Source organism: Vidua chalybeata, chromosome Z (assembly GCF_026979565.1).
Source record: "Vidua chalybeata isolate OUT-0048 chromosome Z, bVidCha1 merged haplotype, whole genome shotgun sequence".
NCBI classification, from domain to species: Eukaryota; Metazoa; Chordata; class Aves; order Passeriformes; family Viduidae; genus Vidua; species Vidua chalybeata.
In genome coordinates, this window is record NC_071570.1 from 21,477,210 (window position 1) to 21,497,441 (window position 20,232).

Consider the following 20,232-nt stretch of genomic DNA (forward strand, 5'->3'; position numbering starts at 1 on the left):
GCTGATAGGAAATGGTGCCTGTGGAAAGAACAGTTTTGCAGAGTAAGGGGTTAGACATCAGAACTAAAGAACAGCAATGCAGGAATGAAAACTAGTAGAGTACAGGTATGTACCTGTCAGAACTAAGAGAGGAAACTGAAGAAAAGGGAAGAGGTAGGAAACGTAAAGGAGCTGACTGCTGATATATGAAGATGAGAACAAAAATGAATTGCAACATATGGTATAGAGCAACTAATATGGAGGATGCCTTCGTAGCAAAGACCTGGGGTTTTTGCCGCTTATTGTCCCTAAGTTCTCACATCATATCATTTAAACCATTATCTGAAGGTGTATTGTATCTTTAGAAACTGTTTTGCTGAGAAAGATAATTATGTAAAGATTTACCAGAATTTTTCAATATTTTTGAATTGTTTAGGTGAAATCTTACAGATTTTGGTATTTTATACTTAGAAGTCATGCATTGTGTTGGTCTAAATTTTAAAATTTGTCTCACCACAAGTGAAATAATTTCAATTTGTTGTTACAGAAATGAAGGGAAAAATAATTTTGAATTAAAATGCCATTTCATACTTTCAAAACTGTTTCTCCATTTCTCTCTTTCTCTTGTGGTTGCAATAGTTGGATCTTTTTTAGTTCTCCTTTCTGACATAGTAGAATTTGGAAGTGAGCAGGAGCTATACACAAAACTGTACCCAAGCATAAGTCTCTCTTCTGATACTCTCCTTTTTGCCTGGACTCTTAATAATTTACCTTCACCATGCAAAATCGCAAATGCTTTCTCCTAAATGTCACTGATTTTAATGTCTCAAAGGTGAGCATCCTGTTTTCATGACACCCTGTGATGATACATAAAGTAGCTAATCTTTATATTATTCCAGTTGATTGATGAGCTCATTTTGCAACAGAAGTCAAATTGGATTTTTTTATTTATAATGGTGATAAAATGCAACATGTGATCTTGCTATTCCAATGCCATCATATTTTGGTTTTAATACAAATTTCACTACTAAAATCTGTAAGTATTGTCTTGACCTTTTAGTGTTTTTAAAATAATGCTTTTCCATACAGGTGAATGGTATCACTAGAGAAACAAAGCACTTCCTTTTTTGTTAAATCTTGAAATCTTGATGTGACTTTTTTAAAATTTATGTTTACTGCTTGGATTAATTTGGTAATTTTTTTTTTTTTTTTTTTTGTTTCAGCACCACCAAAGTTTACAAGAACTCCCGTTGATCAGACAGGGGTTTCAGGAGGAGTTGCCTCATTCATCTGTCAAGCCACAGGAGATCCAAGACCTAAAATTGTCTGGAACAAAAAAGGAAAGAAAGTCAGCAATCAGAGATTTGAGGTATTAGGTCCATTGTTCTGTTCCTCTGAAAAACATTTTATTCCAACCTTGTTTTTAATCCCACTATGTGTGCTTTATTAGCGGTGATTTAGCAAAATAGAATTGACTATCAGGGATAATTTGGTGGGAATACTCTAGTGAAGTTTTTAATTTTGAAAACTGGTTGTGAATAGAACCATTATAGAGAAAACTGTTAACTGTTTTCTAAGCTGGCATGGTGGAACTGAGGAGCTCTGTGGTGCCGCTGTTCAGTTTGCTGAAGGCTCATGAAGGAGCTGGTGGGGACATGAGTTGAGCTGTGACTGCTGTCTCCGAAGAGCAAACCACCTCCTTTTGTGACAAGGTGCATTGAGCAGGCCTAGTCTTTGGATGCTTCTGCTGCTACAATTCCTTACCCTTTTTGAGGACGGAGATGAAAGGGACACTGTAGTTCCTACTGCTGAAGAGGAAGAGTAAAACTTGCTTGCTTTTGATTTTTTCTTAACAATATATTAGAAAAAGGCTTGGAGGAAGATGTTTCTCTCCACAACCTTCAGTTAAAGGAAACAATAAAAATAATCTGCTCAAAGGATTCTTACTATCTGTGGAAAATAAGAAAACAAGTGTTATTCCCTTTTTTAGTGGCAAGAATAATTAATGTCAAATATGGATTGACCTTTAACATGAAGAAAAAACGCAGAAAATGGGGGAAAGTTTTTAGAAGAGATATCAAAACTGGCACTAAGAGTGTACAGTTGTCTCTTAAATGTTTTCAGTGTTAGATATCAGACCTCTGTTGCTTAAAAACAACTGTTCAAAGATTAATAAATAATAATTATATGTATATAAAATGGCTGTGACATGCATTATATGAGAAAATTATATAACATAAAGTTATTAACAACTGACTGAATATTAAAGTCCTCTATATTAATTTTTATAAGCATTTGTGAAGATTGCTTATCCTGGCTTTCAGGTTAGTTTCTTTTAGAAGAACTGCATTTCTTCTATAAACCAAATTTATTTTCTTGATTTTTGGTTCAATAAATATCTAAAGATGTTGGAATTCGTTCATTAACCATTATAATTTCTGGCTTGTGTATTTACTACAACGTGAAAAACAAAATAATTACTTTAAATGTTACCTCCTAGTGCCAAAAACTGTTTGCACTTTGCAGAGCGTATGTAGAGCTGTAATTGGCTAGAGGGATTAGCATAGCAGTTTTATCATAAATTTTACACAATTTATCCTCTTCTGTTCACAGAACTTTCACTCAAAGTGAATTCTAAACAGAGAAAGATGGTGCATGTATACGTTTACTGTGTGTTATTCTGCAATATGTCATGGTTTATTTCCTTAATATATTGCTTTCTAGGGACCTGTGTATCAGTTTTTAGGGAGAATAAGCAAACATAAAGTAGTTTTATTTCCATAAATGTGTAAAAAAATTTGCATGTAACTATAAAAAATACCTTGAAATGTTTTAAAAATGCCTTTAGTGAACTGTTGAACAAAGAGTATAGCCAAGTAAGATAGAGTATATTTCTAGCAAATAGATGACACTTGCAAAGTGTTTTATAATTTTTATCATGTCTGCCAAGCAGAGCAGTTACAAAGTGTGCATACAAAATCATTATTTTAAACAGCTTTTCTTCCTGTTCAAAGTAAGGCCATTAATTCATGCCATAGAATCTGTAAATAAGAAAAGAAAAACAATATAAATGAGATTCAAAAAATACATATGAAACATTTGGGAAACAATAAATGTCTTGAGATTTTCAGCTGAATCAGTAAGAGAATATTTAGTTTGGTTTCTTTCACATTAATATTTTGTATATTTCTCTGAGTTACTTAATGATGACAGACATCAAAACATTTTACCTGAACACCTGTTTTCATATAGTAAATACAGCTGGAAAGTATTCTAGTGGTCCATCTAATCCACATGCTTTCCCAGGGATGCTGGGGTTATTCTGTTATGATTCAGTAAAATTGGACAGTCTCATACAGGGTTTCATGAAACTTGTCATGATTATTTGTCCCCCACATGAAACCAGAACTCCTGCTGGAACTTGGATGTATAGAGCAATCGGGGAACAAATAGTTTATTTCCTCTCTCTTGACTGCTTATATATTTGAAGACTATTGTCATTGAAATTTCTTGCTCACCACCTAATTCTCCCTACTTACTGACAATAGCAGTGAAAGCTAGGCATTGCTTCTGAAATTAAAATATACAGTAAGACTTCAAGAGTCTTCTCTATTAATCTTTCAGCTTTTATTTATATTGCAGATATAGACTATGAATGAGGATCCTTTTTTCTCTTCCTTCAAATTAATTCAAATAATAGGAATTATGAAAATCTGCTTTAATTTGCTGAGAAGTCTTTCTCAGAGGAACTTAAAAAAACCCCAGAAAACTGAAAAATAAAAGTTTAAAATTACATCATTCTACCCTCTGTGCAAAAATGCTTTTATTAAAAAATCTGTCATAAAAAAAATATTCAGTAGATGGGTAGTTAGGAATTAACTAGCTGTGGTATGCAGGACAGGGGAGAACATCACATGAAAAACAAATCCCTTTTATGACACATATTTTTGAGACACCAGACTTGGAACTTAATCTCTGCAGTATTTACCCAATCCAATCTGCTGCAATTGTTTTCAGTGTCTGTCCAGATACATTTATTCAACATACAGTTTTGAATAATAGCAATTACTCTTTTTTATATCTGTGAGTATTCAGATCCTGTGCTCACATTTGTTGTCTATAAATTGTTAGTCTGACTGCTTAAAGACTTTGAAATTTCTTTCTTATTTATTGAGAATTCTAGTTATTCTTTTAATTGTGCTAACATCAGGTGGATATTTTGTTTTATCTGGATTGGTTTAAGATGGCTTTACTGGAAGAACAAGTAATATACATCCTGTGGGCTATCAAGCAAATTCAGTATCAAAAAAACCCAGGGTTTTTATCTTACTTTGACCTCTCTCAACGCTAAATAGAAGCTGAAGAATTCCTAAAATGAAAATAGTGAGATGCAGGGCATATTTACCATCATTTCTAACCCGAGACTTTATAGCTCTCTTTTGTCAACATGTACACTGATCTCGTAGGTTGCTTATGCGAAAATGAGACAGAAGGACACAAATAGATGTGCAGATAGACATCTCTGTAAATCACTTTGTGCATGTATATATAGATTATGGACAGATACTAATTATTTTGTAGAGAAAAGCAATACAAAAAATTGGGACTGTTCTTTGATTATAAGTACCATTTATCTGATGGTAGTACTGATACGTTCCAGGGATTTTTTAAATTTCTTTTTAAAAAAATAGATTAAGGAGATTACTGCTATTACTTAATTATTATGAAGGTTTTTTCAGGACCTACAGAGCATTGATGTGATTCTGACTTTAGATCAAGGAGGAAATAAGATCTGTTTGGTGAATTTTCTCATATAAATGTTATTACTTCTTGTGTGAATATTGCAGTTTTAAAACTAAATCTTAGAAGTTTTGCCATATTATTTAGCCTCCTAAATTATTTCTTTGTTGGATAAATTTACTTATTTTGTGGGTTAAATCCAAAGCTAAACTGAGTCATCCTGTTTGGTTCAGAAATTGCAGACACTTACTAACTTTGGAGCCAAATGAGTGAGTGAGCTGCACTTACTGAGTAGAGAGGGAATATAGCTGGCAGCAATTAAAATGAATATAACTGTCATTTAAAGGTAAAGTACTTTAGCTAAGAGAATTGAGAGGTATTGGTGGTGAACTTCAGAATAAGAGAGCATTAAGTCACAGACTTTTTTCTTAGAGCCCTTGTTTGCTGGCTTGTGTTTTTTTGTTTGTTTGTTTTTTTGTTTGTTTGTTTGGGTTTTTTTCCCCCCTGTATTTCTTGAAGCTATATTAAAGTGACCACTGAGTACTCACTGAACAGCAACATATTTTCCAGGTATGGCCATTTAAACATTTTCCCATATGACTGGAATTTAGTACATAAATTTGAGAAACGAATCTGTCTTTGGTGACTTGAATACCAGCAGGCCACTATTCATGAACAGATTAGCTGAGGGATAGGCATTTGTAACAACATCTGTGACAGCTTTTGTTTCCTTTTATAGGTAATAGAGTTTGATGATGGATCTGGATCAGTTCTCAGAATACAACCACTGCGCACACCCCGAGATGAAGCTATTTATGAATGCGTGGCTTCCAACAGTGTTGGTGAAATAAGTGTGTCCACGAGACTCACTGTTTTACGCGGTAAGTTCTTTCTAAACCTAACCAATTCACTTCATAGAGCTCAAAGTACTACATTGTTGTAAAGCAGAGGATCCTCTCTGGCAGAGGTAAATACAGTTCTTTTCAAATGACAGTCTCTATAGTCCCAATGCTATTCATTATAAACTTATAAAAAAAATACTCAACTACTGTGTTTGTGACTTTTGACCATAAATGGTAATGTGAGAATGTAGGGTATGACAGATTAACTGAAGAAAAGAAGAAATAAGTGAAATAGGAGTGCCACACGCAACAGGTTATCAATTACTACTCCAGCCAACCACTTCATGAATACATTTGATTCACATTTGAGTGCTGCCCTGGGTACCTTAACTTTGTTCAATCAGCATTTACACAGAAATTTGCTCAATTAACAGTGACCTTGAAAATTTGCATAAACAGTTTTTGGATGAGGCTAAGCTGCTGCAAAATTTCTCCCACAAGAGGCAGTCATAAAAAAGGTGAAGGCTTCTTCCATATCTGAAGGCTTCTTCAGATATATGTCACCTGAACTGTATTTCTTCAATAAGAAGTTTTTGAAAACAGGATTCAATTTTTTCAACTCCGTCAGGGGTGAGGATATTAATGTACTGCCAAGTCTACTGTCTAGATAATACTCAGGGGAGAAAATACTAGTAGTCAAAGGACCTGAACATTTTGTTTTGTCACCTGGAAATGAATAGACACTGGATTTGGAGACATTTCATGAAATATCACACTCTTCAGTTTGCAGGGCTGGCTTTATGAATGAAAATTACTGTCTTGTGTTTTGATATTACATGGCATTACAAGGTTTACAGAAGTACTACGTGCCTGTTTATAGGAATGGAAGATGATTAAACACCTTTAAAAAATTTAGAGGAAAATTTGTAGAATGTGTAATTACAATATGTTTTTCTCTTGATCCTCTATTCCAAACACTGTAGGGTGACAGGAAGATTTCTTTTTTCGTGTTATTCTCCAAAGTTTGATTTTTACTAGAAAAAAAATTCTATCATTTTATTAGCTATTTTAATCATTACAGACAGTCTTGACATTAATGTTGGAGACAGTTAGCAACACTATGTGCATATATATCAAAAATTAACCCTAAAGACATACTTTTTTTTTTCTTAGAGGAAGTCTGAAGTCAGCAAACCTTTTCAATATTTAAAATTCTTACCTCTAATGCCATGTTTGTTCCTTACATTATATTTTAAAAATTCTTCCCAGTCTAGCCAATGACAACAGGAAGATTGATAGATTGATGTTTTAACAGCACCATGTACCTATTCTTAACTCCCTTAGATAAGGTTTTGCCTTTATTAACTGATAGGAGGAGTTTTTATGTACAGTTGAAAATGAACATTATTTTATGTACATTGTTGAAAATGAACATAAAATTATTTTTTATATTCCATTACAAATTTTGCAAACTAAAGGGAGATTGGGAGGCGGAACAAGGAAAAACAAAAACCAGCATGAAAACTCAGGGGGAAATAATATTCTTTGTCTTCATAATTTCTTGGAATGTGTTTACAAGACTACTGGTCATGAAATGTGCATGCATGTGTTTTGAAAGAGAGTGCTCTAAACTGAAGTTCTCATTTTGGCTTTTGTAGAGAAGCAACAGCCCTCATATGTCTCTACCAAGAACCACAGCAGTTGCAAAAGATAGAGGGGGTGTCTGAGTGTTACAACTAACTGACTGTACAATGTAGTCTCTTTCTTTACAAGTCCTATTGATTATTAATAATTTTTTGTAACACATATGTAGCTTTGCTGCCTATTTTTTGCTTGATAGTAAGAGCAATAATAGTGGCTCAATGCCTACTTCTGACAACACTAGTATTGCATCCTATTTTAAAAGCAATACATAATGATATGCATATGCAAATGACTAATGAAGAAGTCTTACTGGTTATGAAGTTAAAATGAAAATAAATTTCAGTTTTAATTAATTTTTTAATTAAAACCACTGAAATATAAAGATTGAAAATTTTTTCCAACCATAATACATATGGCTTTTGCAACTGCAGAAATATATTTGCCCCAGGAATAGATTTATGGATTTTATCTGAAACTGGGAACAGATGAGAACTCATGAACATACTGTGACTGTGGATTTAGATAAAGGGGTAACGTCATAGAAAGCAGGGAGCCTGCAGAGAAAAAGGGCATTATTACAAAGTTTTGATGGGGTTAAAATCTGAATTGCTAAAAATACAATGGTTTGCTGTATTACTTCCCAAGCACAGCATAATTCAGTACTAAGGGCATTAGCCTGGAAGATAATTCTATTATTGCAAAGCCTCTACTTTGCAAACTTACACAAATCTTAACCTTGTACAGTCTGCAAGAGTGGAAAACTGTTGTTTTGGAAAAACACTCCATTGATGATGCCTTTTTGGGAAAGAGTGCCTCTGACTCACATAACTGCTGTAGGAATAAATATATACTATAGATGTCAACAGGAGTTAGCTAGATTTAATGAAATACAAAACAGAGTAGAGTGAGTTGGAGCTGTGGTTGCTTATGCTTTACTCATCCCTGTGGTATGTATGTGACTCTGGATTACCTAGGTTATATAGCCAGAAGATGCCTATATAACTTTCATATGTTCTTCTAATTGTTCTGCAATGGTTCTATCACAGATCTAGCTTGTTGTTTGTGCCTGTTGAGAGATGTCACACAGAGGTAGAAGTCAGATTTTACTCACAATTAAGCCTACAAGTTTTGCAACCCTAATACAGAATGTCTGTGAAATTAGGGTAATTCCAAGAGCAGAAGTGTCTACTTACATTCATTTTGTTTGAATTTTTTCTTTCACAAATCCCGGCTTTACTGCTACAAATAATTTCTGCAGCATGGAACAGCAGCATTTATTCTGATATGTCTGTGTCTTTACAGCTAAATTGGTCAGTTTTTCTCTGTGGCCATGTAGAGTAACTAGTTCCATGCATTACAATGCTACCATGTGTTGTTACATTCCTATACTATGACCAATTCTTAGCACTTTGTTCTCAAAGAACTATGAATGTAAATAAATTTTTAGCTTCTAGGTGTTAGAAATTTACGGTGTGATAAGGAAGAAGGGCAGAAAAGGCATCTACAGATGATAACATTTCAAGGCCTTACCACAGACAAAATATTGGATCCTTTTTTCTTTTACTACAGTAAATCAGGAAACATTCCAGGCTAAACTTGCACTTGTTAGGCTAAATATTTTGGGAGTATGGATCAAGAACGAATGTCTGAGTTAACTGGAAACTCCTTTTGATTTTCTGTATATAAAGAAGTTGGCTGCTTTCCATGACAGATTCACCCATATGAAAACGTTGAATTTGAAGGGAAGCAAGGCTTGAAAAGAGAAGTCTGAAAGTTGACTGTTGGAGACAGGCAGACAAGAGAAGTCAATACTATTTATTTTGGAGGTTTTTGTTTTGAAAGTTGTGCTGAGAACCATAAGAGTTGAACAGTGCTTTGATTCTTTTATTTATCGGTGCTTAGTACACGTGCCTTTCTAGCCAAGAATGTCAATGGTGTCCTGAGGGGCATTAGAAGGAGCATTGCCAGAAGGCTAAGGGAAGTGATCCTTCTCCTCTACTCAGCCCTAGTGAGGCCACATCAAGAGTTCTGTGTCCACTTCTGGACTCCTCAGTAAAAGAGAGACATGGAGCTCCTGGAGCAAGTCCATCAAAGGTCTACAAAGATGATAAGGGGGCTTGAGCATCTCTTTTGTGAGGAAAGACTTGGGGAAATGGTCATGTTTAACCTGGAGAAGAGACAATGGAGAGGGGATCTTACCAATGTCTATAAGCAAGTGAAAGGAAAGTGCAATGATGGATCAGGCTCTTCTCAGTTATGCCAAAAGGACGAGAGGCAACAGGAAGAAAAACTGATGCACAGTTCATCTGATTAAGAAGAGCTGCTTTAGTGTGGAGGTAACTGTGCACTGCAGCAGTTCACCCAAAGAGGTTGTGGACTCTCCCTCACTGGGGATATCCAGGAACTGTCTGGATGCAGTCCTGTGCAATGTGTTCTCAGTTGACCATGTTTGAGCAGGGAGATTAGACTAGATGAACCACTGCAGTGCGTTTCAACCCTATGTATTTTGCAATCCATGTATAAGCAATAAAAAGCAACAAAGTATAGGATCTTCCTATACTCCCCAGTCATCTGAGATGAAATAGCTTTCCTTTTGCTGTCCATTCATTTCACATTAAAGCCACCTAAATCTTGTTTTAGGTGTTGCAAATGGTGGATATCAAATATTTTCCCTAGTTGTAGAACAAGAGTTCTAGTGTCATATACAAGTCTATAAATTTTTCAGGAAGAAGGAAATAAGTGCTTTCTTCTAGTAAAGAAACCAGCAGCAATTTTATTCAGTTAATTTTCAGGAATCCCGGTTTTCGTTTTTAATTTTTTTTTAATTGTTATTTCTTTATAAAGTATTTTCAACACCGTGAGGGCATGAAGAAGCCTTAGCTTCAACTGCTAGGCAAATGAGTAAAGCACAGAAGTGTGCCGGTTTTAAGTAAAAATGTAGAGCACAATATGTATATTCTAATGCTGCTCCTGTTTACTCTGTTTTTCTTGTTGTCTGGAAAGTAAAGAGAGGACATTTATGCAGAAGGCAGTTTGTTTTTCTTGATCCACAGTTTTCTCTTACTCTTGTTGATTGTGTTAATACTCTGCATTACAAAAATACTGATAGAGTATTGGTGTACCACAGGCAGTATATAAGCCTGAAAGAAGTAAAATTTCTGTGGGAAGTGCCTAGAGTGGTTATTCCTTTTTATAATATTAGAAACTGATCGATTCAATGTCAAACATTCACTGCTGCATAAAATGAAATTTAAAAAAAAGAGAAATATTTACTGCATAGTGTTCCCCTGTCCATTGATACACACAGATATTGGGATAATTATGAGAGATTTTTATGAGACTCTCAGAAGTGAATAACATTTCCACATTAAAATAGAAAACAAAACCTAAACTAAACAAAAGCAACCAACCAAACAATAAAGACCCCAAAACTATTCCAAATCAGGGATGATAAATCCAAGGTATTACAGTTTTTTTTTCTGCTGCTAGCAATAGATTCAATGAGAATAGAAGCTCATTTCTGTATTTTCACTTTACCTGGTAGTACTGAGAAAGAGCTATTATGAAGTAACGTGTCATCTGGGGCAGCTATCTTAGAGGGCATAGGAATTAGACAAATGGAGTGGCGGGGCTGTAGTGTTGGAAAATGTGCAGTGGGATGTGTCTCATTTCTAGACAGATGGGAGGAAGGACTGTACATATTCTGGATATTAGCTGCACAGTAGGAGAAATTTGCTGTGTTTCAGCTGGAACTGTATAAATTATGTACACCAGTGTTTATCTGAAACTGTTTGCTGCTGTATAGTCACAGTGATTAATGCCAGGTGGCTGCTAGTAGGACAGGCTTTTGAAAGTGGAATGAAGAGAAATAAGGGAACTAAGAAAATACGTGTGCATGAGCTTAATACATTGGAAAGACATCTCAATTGTATATTGCATGATAAGACTTCTGAAGAGCCAAAGGAATATCATTCCCCAAAACTTCCTGAACTTTCAGTGGTCATGCTATGTGGAGCACTTTGTGAACAGAGCTAGCATGTTCATTACAGTCCTATTTTTATGAAGCGTGTTTTTGAAGAGGAACATTGTTGTTCCAGCTGAGAAAATGCTACTTTACAGTTTATGTTATAAAGCCTCTCCTGGGTAGCTGTGCAGGGAGGATTAAGAAACAAAACATCACTACTTGAAAATCACGCACTAGGATTTTGTGAAATAGTAAAACAAAAGGAGAGGTAGCCAATACAACTTCAGCTTAAAAAAACCCTTACAGACAGTTACAGAATGGTATGCAGATTTCTTGGAATGGCTTATGAAATAGTACAGACTTAGAAGTATTTGTCTGTAATGATATAAACTAATTTGAAGTATTTTCTTTGGGTATGCAAATATTATGTTTGGCATATAAATATTAATCTTCCATGCAGTGCAGTTTTAAATACTTAATAACTTACTGATCTTTATAAAGATGAGGTGATGACATTTAACTAGTAGCCAGAAAAGGATACAAAAGAATAATGAAATACATATTTCATATTCCATAGCTGAGTTCAAAGGTACTGTATGTTTCATTTCTGTTAATTGCGAGCATGTGCATGGTAGTGGTTTAGAAAGTACCGCGCCTTATAAATTCTGAAACAATCAGTAAACATACAAGGGTCTATCACTATAAATACATGATTGAGGGTATTGAGTTCAGTTTTTAGATATATGCACTTGGTTGTGCTGATTTAAGAGGAGTTATTGTTGACTTTTGTGTAGTTCTTCAAAAACAATGTTGTAATAATTATATATAATAATATATAATGTTGTAATAATATATATGAAAATCATTGAATAACTCCTGTAAGTATGGTAAGAAGTTTCTGGCAAGTGCCTCACCTAGTGTTTTTTATGGTTAGTACATTTTAAAATATTTCCACTCATGTTTCTATATTTATCAAATACCTTTTTTTTTCAATCAGGGAATATTTGGTTCCTTTTTTTCCGTAATTTGAATTTTACAGATTTTCCCTTCTCTTTCCCTTGCACAACATTATGTTATAAATAACCCACTACACTCATTAATTTAGCTATACATTCAAAAGCTTCTTTCAAAATGTAGAGTTGTCACTTTAGAAAATTAGTGAAACAGCAGTCCCAGATTTCTTAATTATCATTGTAAATTGCTGTAGTCAAAACTTTCAGAGATCAGTTACTTTGGAAAATCAAGAGTAGGCTGATGTAAGATCTTTAAAAATGTCCTAAGAAGGTATCCGTAGATACCAGATTTTTTTGAGAAATCTCTCCTAACTTTTCCCTGCACTTTTTTACTGGTAAAATTTAATTCAGCTCTTTATCATCCTGCATATTCTTTTAAGATGATTGATTATTCAGTTGTATTTGCTAGACAACTTACATGGAGAAGGTTTTCCTGCTACCAGTTACCACCTATTATGTGTTTGCAAGGGTTTCTTTTACCTACCTCTAATTCTCAATGAATTTCACGTCACTGAATTTCATCTGGCCAAATTTCTGTTTTATGTAAAATACTATAAAGTTACTCAGTTCAGTTTCACATACTCGTGCATAGGATTAGTTTGATTTTATGAAATATTGGCAGTGTATACAATCATTTATGCCATACCTTTTTACAGCAGTATGATGTTCCTAGGTGACGAACATCAGCTTCAGATCAGTAATACAGCTAGACTAGAATGTATTAGTACTTACTGTGTATATCCATGAAAGAAAATAAATTAATGGAATGCAGTTCCTAAAAAGATGTCTCACAGATGTGATCTAAGAAGAGAAATCATGCTGGACAAAAGCAGAGCAGCTCTGTTTAGCTTGAAATAATTCTTCATTGACAGTTTTGGCTAAGAATGTACACCTGTTAAATAGTTTCAGACAACTAAGCTAAGAAACTTTCAGACACTTTCAGCTAAGTGACTAATTTTAGCATGACCCCCATTTAGGTATTTCCATTCTGCTGTCTAATGACTGCATATAGAATTATAGGCATTTTTCATAACCACAGTGGGTATATGCTGGCTGCTTGTAAAATGCAAATTAAGCCATGTTGAGCAGATACATTTTAAAACACATTTGTTTTATACTTCTTCCCCACTCATTGATACTTATGATGATTCAATCATTTTTCACAGATGGTCATCCTTACACCATCAGAAATCTATCAGAAACAAATGATAGTAAGAAAAATGGAAAAGGGAATATTAGGGGAGGATGAATATTTCTCCTACCAGCAGAATCAGTATCAGGTGATGTAAGATCAGAACTAAAACATGAAATATCCTAACATAAGAACCATGACCTGCTATATACAATAAGGAACCATTTGATATGGTTCTTTAAAGACCCAGATAGAAGCAACATATGGATGTGATATTAAAAATTATCTTTACAAGAAAAGGTGGAGCATTACTATGTATAAAACAGTGTAAAAGCTTTTCTGAACAAGGAAAGGGGGACAGGGGAAAGGGTATACTTCGGGGCTATAATTTGATATTTTGTAGTGCTATTTGTCTATTTTTTTATACATACAGTATTTAGTTTCTTCTATTTTCTGCCTGGATGTAATACAGTTCAAATTAAATAAAACTGTCATTCAAATTTGCATTGTATTTTTTTTTATCTACTTAGAAAATGGAGGGCCATTTTTTAATTAGTTAAAAGAAAAAGTACAAAATATTTTTTGATACACCAAGAATTCTTAGTTTTCCTGGGTTTAGTCATTATGCATGAATTTGAGGCCTTTGCTCTTGTGTAGAGTGCTGTTGTCTCGGTATCAGGTGTTGAGATTGTGAGGGTTTTCATTGCTCAGTGATCTAAACCCACTGTTCCAAGTGAAGCCAATGGAATAATGAAATGCAATGCAGTTAATCAAATGCCATGTTTCCTGTTGTTTGTATAATCTGTGGCCTCGGTTTTGGATGCATTTTATACATCTGTATGTCCACTCAAGTAACAAATTCTTGTGATATTAATTAACAATGTAATTGTTAAAGTTGCACAACGCGAAGTGTAAAATTGACAAAAGAATTCTATTGTTTTTTTTCCATGTCATTATTTCATATTGATTTTAAAAAGTAATGTAATTCTAGGGATTTTCTGTTTAAGGAGATGATATGGTGATTAGTTGCTCAACCCCTGACAGTGTCATTGGATCTGTAAGGAACCCAGTGGTATTAGTCACTTTATAGTTTCAATTTAATTGTTATCACAGCAAATCTTCATATGAGATGTCTAATACAGTGTAAGAAAACCAAGGCAATTACTAGAAAAATGCATATATTCATATAGTAGGCTTGTCTTCATTTTTCCAGGCTAGCCATTTCTGCAAGCACTCATGTCTTATCAAGTGTGCAGTTAGGGTGACAGAAATGTTTGCTGAAATGTAGGATGTGTTTGACACTAGTGTACTGAGGTGACAGTAAGATTAAATACATTTAAATGTAATAAGTGCTAATCTTCAAATACAGAAAAAGCCCAGTAAGAATGCTTTTTCACGTATATATGAAAAAGGAATTAAAAAATTAGAGAAAGCTTATGTAATACTTCAGCTTGCTTAGCCTGGCAATAGGTATTAAGATAGTATTTATTACTGTAATTCCTAAGTTTTCAAGGATTTTACATAGGAAGCAAACAATAAAATGAAGAACACATACTAAAGAATTCAAAGTATTTTTGGCAAACATACAGACATAAAAGGAAGATGAAATTCAATAGACCTTGACAAAACAAAAATATTTTGTTTATTAGGACTAGAAATGAAACAATTCTGAAGCAGTGACTTTCAGTTGATTCCACAAAGTAAAGGAGACTTTGTTGCATTAGTGTGGCAGGAGGTTGAAAGAACTGTGATTTAAGTGGCTTTACTGGGAGGGAGAAACTTACAAGTACTCTAAGGCTTACGCAGGATATAAAATCTGGTATAATGTATATAATTTCAAGTATTTTCAGTGTTTGCTTTAAACTTATGTAAAGTGCTGCACCTGGCTTACTACTGCTCTACTTAACTTCATTGAATGATGAAGTTCCTGCTACTAGTTCAGTAGCAAATTAAATTTCTTCACTTACAAATGAATAAAACATGAAAAATTGTGTCTTATGTCCATAGTGATTTAAACTACTCTATTTAAATTATTTACTGTTACAGAGAATCTACTGTAAGATGTTAGATAGTAATACTAGCATTTTAGCACTTTTGTGTATACTGCATACGTCTTGTGACCTACAATGTCTGTGCATGCTTAATATGACAACAGCAAAACAGAATAATGAGGAAATTCTTAAAGTGGAAACACTTCAGCAAACCTTTCAGTCAAATACAGTCAAAAAGCATTTATTGGAGCCGGGTGTTTCATTAGGGCATTCTGTGCACCTGAATCTTGGCTTGTGACACTAGTTTTTTGTAACATTTACTTATTTCAGGGTATATTAACAATGAATATGCAAACTACTGTTATTACCTGAATTATTTTTATTATCATTACTGCATGACTCCTTTGCATCATCTACCAAAGGTCTTGGGAGTCTCAGAAGGTCCCTGCTGACTGGAAACTAGCCAATATTATTCAATTTACATAAAGGGTATGCTGGAAGACCCAGGAAATGACAAACTATAGTTCTAGCCTCACTTCCTGGAGAAGATTATACTGAGTACTTCTGAAAGGCATTTAAAGAACAATGCAATAAATATTGGTTCACAAGGGTGATTCACAAAGTCCCTGTTTATCTAATTCAATATCCATCTATGATATCCTCCAAGTGAATAAAGGGAAGGTGGTGGATGGGGCTTTTCTGGATTTTAGTAAGTCTGTCCCTCACAGCATCCTTCTGTAAAAAGTTGCCCAGTTGTGGGATGAGAGAGTTCACAACACTGTGGGTGAAGAACTGGCTGAATTCAGAGCTGAAAGGATTTTGATGCGTGGGGCTATATCTGGCTGGCAGTCTCTTCCCAGGGGTGTTCCTCATACAACTGTTTTAGAGTCAGTCCTGTTTAAAATATTTATTCATTATATGTATACAGGAAAATGCACCATTTTGTATCAGCAAGTTTGCTGATGATACAGAAGTGGGAGGTGCTGTTGACTCTTGCTGAGTGACCCTGCAGACTTTTCTAGATGGGCTAAAACACTAGGCAAAGATTAATGAGACAAAATTTAAGTTCATATGCCAAATTCTTCACCTAGAGCACATGATCACACTGGGGGAGGAGTGACTGAATACCAACTTTACAGACAGGGATCTGAGGATGTTGGTTGATGTTAAGCTCAATGTTGAGTCAACACTGTCAGCCAGGAGGGCAGACTGCATCCTTGGGTACATCAGACACAGCATCACCAGCCAGTCCGAAGAGGTGATTGTCCCACTGTACTCAGCATTAGTGTGGCCTCACCCTGAGTGCTGGCTGCAGTCCTGGGTCCCACAATTTATAAAAGATATGAACGTCCTTGAATACTTTCAGAGCAACAAAGCTGGGGAAAGGACTTGAAGCCTTGTCCTCTGAGGAGCAGCTAAGGACTTTGAGCTGCCATAGTTTAAAGAAAAGGAGGCTAAGCCCTTACTGCTCTCTGCAGCTTCCCAAGGTGAGGAAGCAAGAGGGAGATGCGGATGTGTCTGTAATAAGATGCATGGGAATGGTTCTGAGTGGCATCAAAGGAGATGCAGGCTGAACCTGAACCTCAGAAAGTATTTCTTTAACAAGACAGTGGAACAGGCTTCCTAGAAAGATGCCTGAAGCCTGTTGATGTTTATGAGGCATTTGGATAAGGCCATTAATACTTGCTTTAGCTTTCAGTCAGCCCTGAAGTGGTTGGGCAGTTGGATCTTTGGACATCACTTCCAAATGAAATATTCTGTTCTATTCTTAATTATCATATTTATGTATTGCATATTATATAATATTAAATTATAATAAATATTCTTTATTTGACATTATTTAGAACAAAGATTATTTTAAAAAGAATGCTAAAAATTTTAGCTTCACAAGTCCCTTGGTTTTCAATCAGCACAATTTCTTCTTCCGTATGTAAAATCATCTTGTTCTTTCTATCCTCATTCATATTCCTAGCCTTTCAAAAAATTTTATTGGAACATTATAGCCATATTTCTGTATCTTGTCTAACAAGACTAAATCCTGTTCTTCATTACAGGGAATATTCTTGTGAAGAAATCCATTTTTTATGATCACTGCTATGAATCGCAGTTAAAAAGTACTTTTTTTTTAATAACTTGAAATTCAGTGTGCCTAGCTTAGTACTAAGCTCAAAAGCTCATCTTAGCTCCTGTATATTCCATTGTTTCACCTATTGCACTATCATGTTTTCACTAGGCCTGTAATTTATTTTCATAAAATATATCATCTTAAATGGCATTATCAGCCTAACTGCTAAGATAAACAAATCTGTATAGACAACCTCTATCATAATGTTCACACAGAGATTTATTTGGGTTTGGGCTGTATAGATAAGGAAATAGGCTATCTGGGAAACCCTCTTCATTATACCTGCTTCAAAATGACTTCCAAAGAAAGCGAATTGAGAGGCTGAAAAGTTGCCAGGTCTTTTTTTTTTGCAAAAAGCTGTTGTCACTTAGAACTTGATTAATGGCAAGAAGATGAAGCCAAGTGCAGAAAAGCCATTAGTAAGCCCAAAAGCAATCATTTTTTGTTGTGCTGTGTTACACATAGCAGACAGACGTTTGAATTGAGAATATGTTCAAGTCCGTGAAAAAAATGTCTTCTCTGGACTTCAAATCAGTCAAAACTTGAGTTTGGTCATTAGTTGCAAAATGTCAAAACCACAAAATGCAAGGAGAAATACTTCTAATATCATTAACATTTATCAAACCTGGAAACCTAAATTTAATCTTATTGGTAGTTCCTGTGATGAGTGTTTCTTATTTCTAAGGACACTTATGTACATCCAAAAACTGCTTGTTGGGATGCTTTTTGTTGAAGTCTTGAAACAGAAAGGTGAAGGGAGAGTGATATTTGTTGTTTAAACTAAAATAACTGTGTTAAGTAGATATTCTTAAATAATTTTAAGAATATCTACTTACACATCTACTAGAATATCTACTTGGCCTCATTTTCACATGAATGTACCATTCTGAAAGCACCATTTGGTTTCAGCAAGATCCTCCAGGATCTTTGGAGATCTTCTACATGGTTTTGGCACTAATACTAATGGCTGCTAACTCATGAGAGATGATTTAAAAAAAATAGATTATTTTTTTAAATAAATAGTATGTACATTTGAAACTGCTCCCTTTATGAAAAGGTAGGAAGCCATGTATGTGTATGTATTGCAGTTTCTTTCTTACTGAGTGAGTCAAGTAAACAAGGTGATATTTCAGGTATTTATCATGAGTGTCACTTCTTCATAGAATCAGACAATATGCTGAGTTGAAAGGAGCCCATCAGGATCACAGAGTCCAACTTCAGCCCTGCACAGGACAGCCCCAACAGTTACACCATGTGCCAGAGACCACTCCTGGAACTCTGTCAGGCTGGTGCAGTAACCACTTCCCTGGGGAGCTGTTCCAGTTCCCAGTCACCCTCTGGGTGAAAATTCCTGATACCCAACCCAAACTTCTTCTGGCACAGCTCCAGGCCATTCCCTCTGGTTCTGTCACTGGTCACCACAGAGCCTTCCCCTCCTTCTCCCCTCATGAGGAAGTTGCTGACTGCAACAAGGTCTCAACAATAAGACCTCAGCCACCCTTATAGGTCTTCCTTTTCAGACCCTTTACCATCCTTGCGGTCCTCCTTTGGACACTAATAGCCTTAAAATTTTCATGTGTTATGTTGCCTAAAACTGCCCCCAGCACTTGAGGTGAGGCTGCCCCAGGTCAGAGCAGAGCAGGACAATCGCTTCTCTTGCCCGGCTGTGATGCTGTGCCTGATGCCCCCCAGGACATGGTTGGCTCTCCTGGCTGCTGGAGCACTGCTGACTCATATTCCACTTCCTGTTGACTGGGATATCCAGCTCTTTTTCCACAGTGCTGCTCTCGAGCCTCTCATTCCCTAGTCTGTCTGTACATCCATGGTTGTCCTGTCCCAGATGCAGAATCTGTAACTTTCCCTTTTTCAACTTCATATGGTTGGTGATTGCTTATCTCGCTAATTTGTAGAGATCTTTCTGCAGGGTCTCTCAACCCACAAGGGAGTCAACAGCTGCTCTCAATTTAGTGGTGTTGGCAAACTTACTTAGCCTTTGTTCCAGTCCTCCATCTGATGCCATTTTGGTTTTTATCTTTTTTCTTTTATATGTTCTCTGTATTGTTTATATAAATATTTGTTGCTTTGTAACTTCCTATTGTAGCCTAACTTCAATATTTTCCTAGTCAGAGAGACAAAACATGTTCCAAAGCCGCTATCCTATCTTGGTTCTCCTTAGATTCCAAGGCCAAAAACCAGCTCTTCAGACACATTTTCATAAACAAGGTTCAGTCCCACCTAATTGGGGGAGAATTTAGAAGGGGCTTTGACTGGGTGGGAATTGCATCACCAGTTCTATTCCTAATTGCTGCTTTTTTGTCAAGTAAGCTAATTTACCAAACTTATAAAACTAACTGCACCCCTGTGGGGCATGGGCTTTTGTGGACGTTTTTTCATAACTGCTGCTGGAGGCCTTCAATAAAGATCCACTTCTATATTAATTCCTATACTAATATTATCTCAAAAGTGTGTTGCTTCATTTCTAGGTTGAAAAAGGCATCACATCCAAGTCATTTATGAAACTGTTGAAGAACTGGGCCAAGGATGGAGCCTTAAGGAACCCCACTAGTTACAGGTCCCCAGTTTGATGTCATCCCATTCACTGTAACCCCTTGTGCCCCACTCATGAGCCAGTTGCTCAGTCATCACAGGATGTGTGTATCCAGCTGGGGGCTGAACATTTTGTCCAGAAGGATGCTGTGAGAAACAGCATCAAAAGCTTTGCTGAAGTTCAAAAAGGTTACATCAACTGGCTTTCCTAGATCAACTATGTGGGTTATCCTGTCATAGAAGACCAGATTTGAC

The 20,232-nt window shown here is 35.5% G+C and overlaps 1 protein-coding gene across 1 annotated transcript in view; it reads left to right on the top strand.

Annotated features, from left to right (window-relative positions):
- PTPRD (protein tyrosine phosphatase receptor type D) overlaps positions 1–20,232 on the top strand; it is a 975,596-nt gene that overhangs the window by 741,322 nt on the left and 214,042 nt on the right. Inside the window, exons 10-11 of the mRNA XM_053932226.1 lie at positions 1,203–1,348; positions 5,459–5,600. Coding sequence (XP_053788201.1) covers positions 1,203–1,348; positions 5,459–5,600 — 288 coding nt within the window. The remainder of the gene's footprint in view (positions 1–1,202; positions 1,349–5,458; positions 5,601–20,232) is intronic.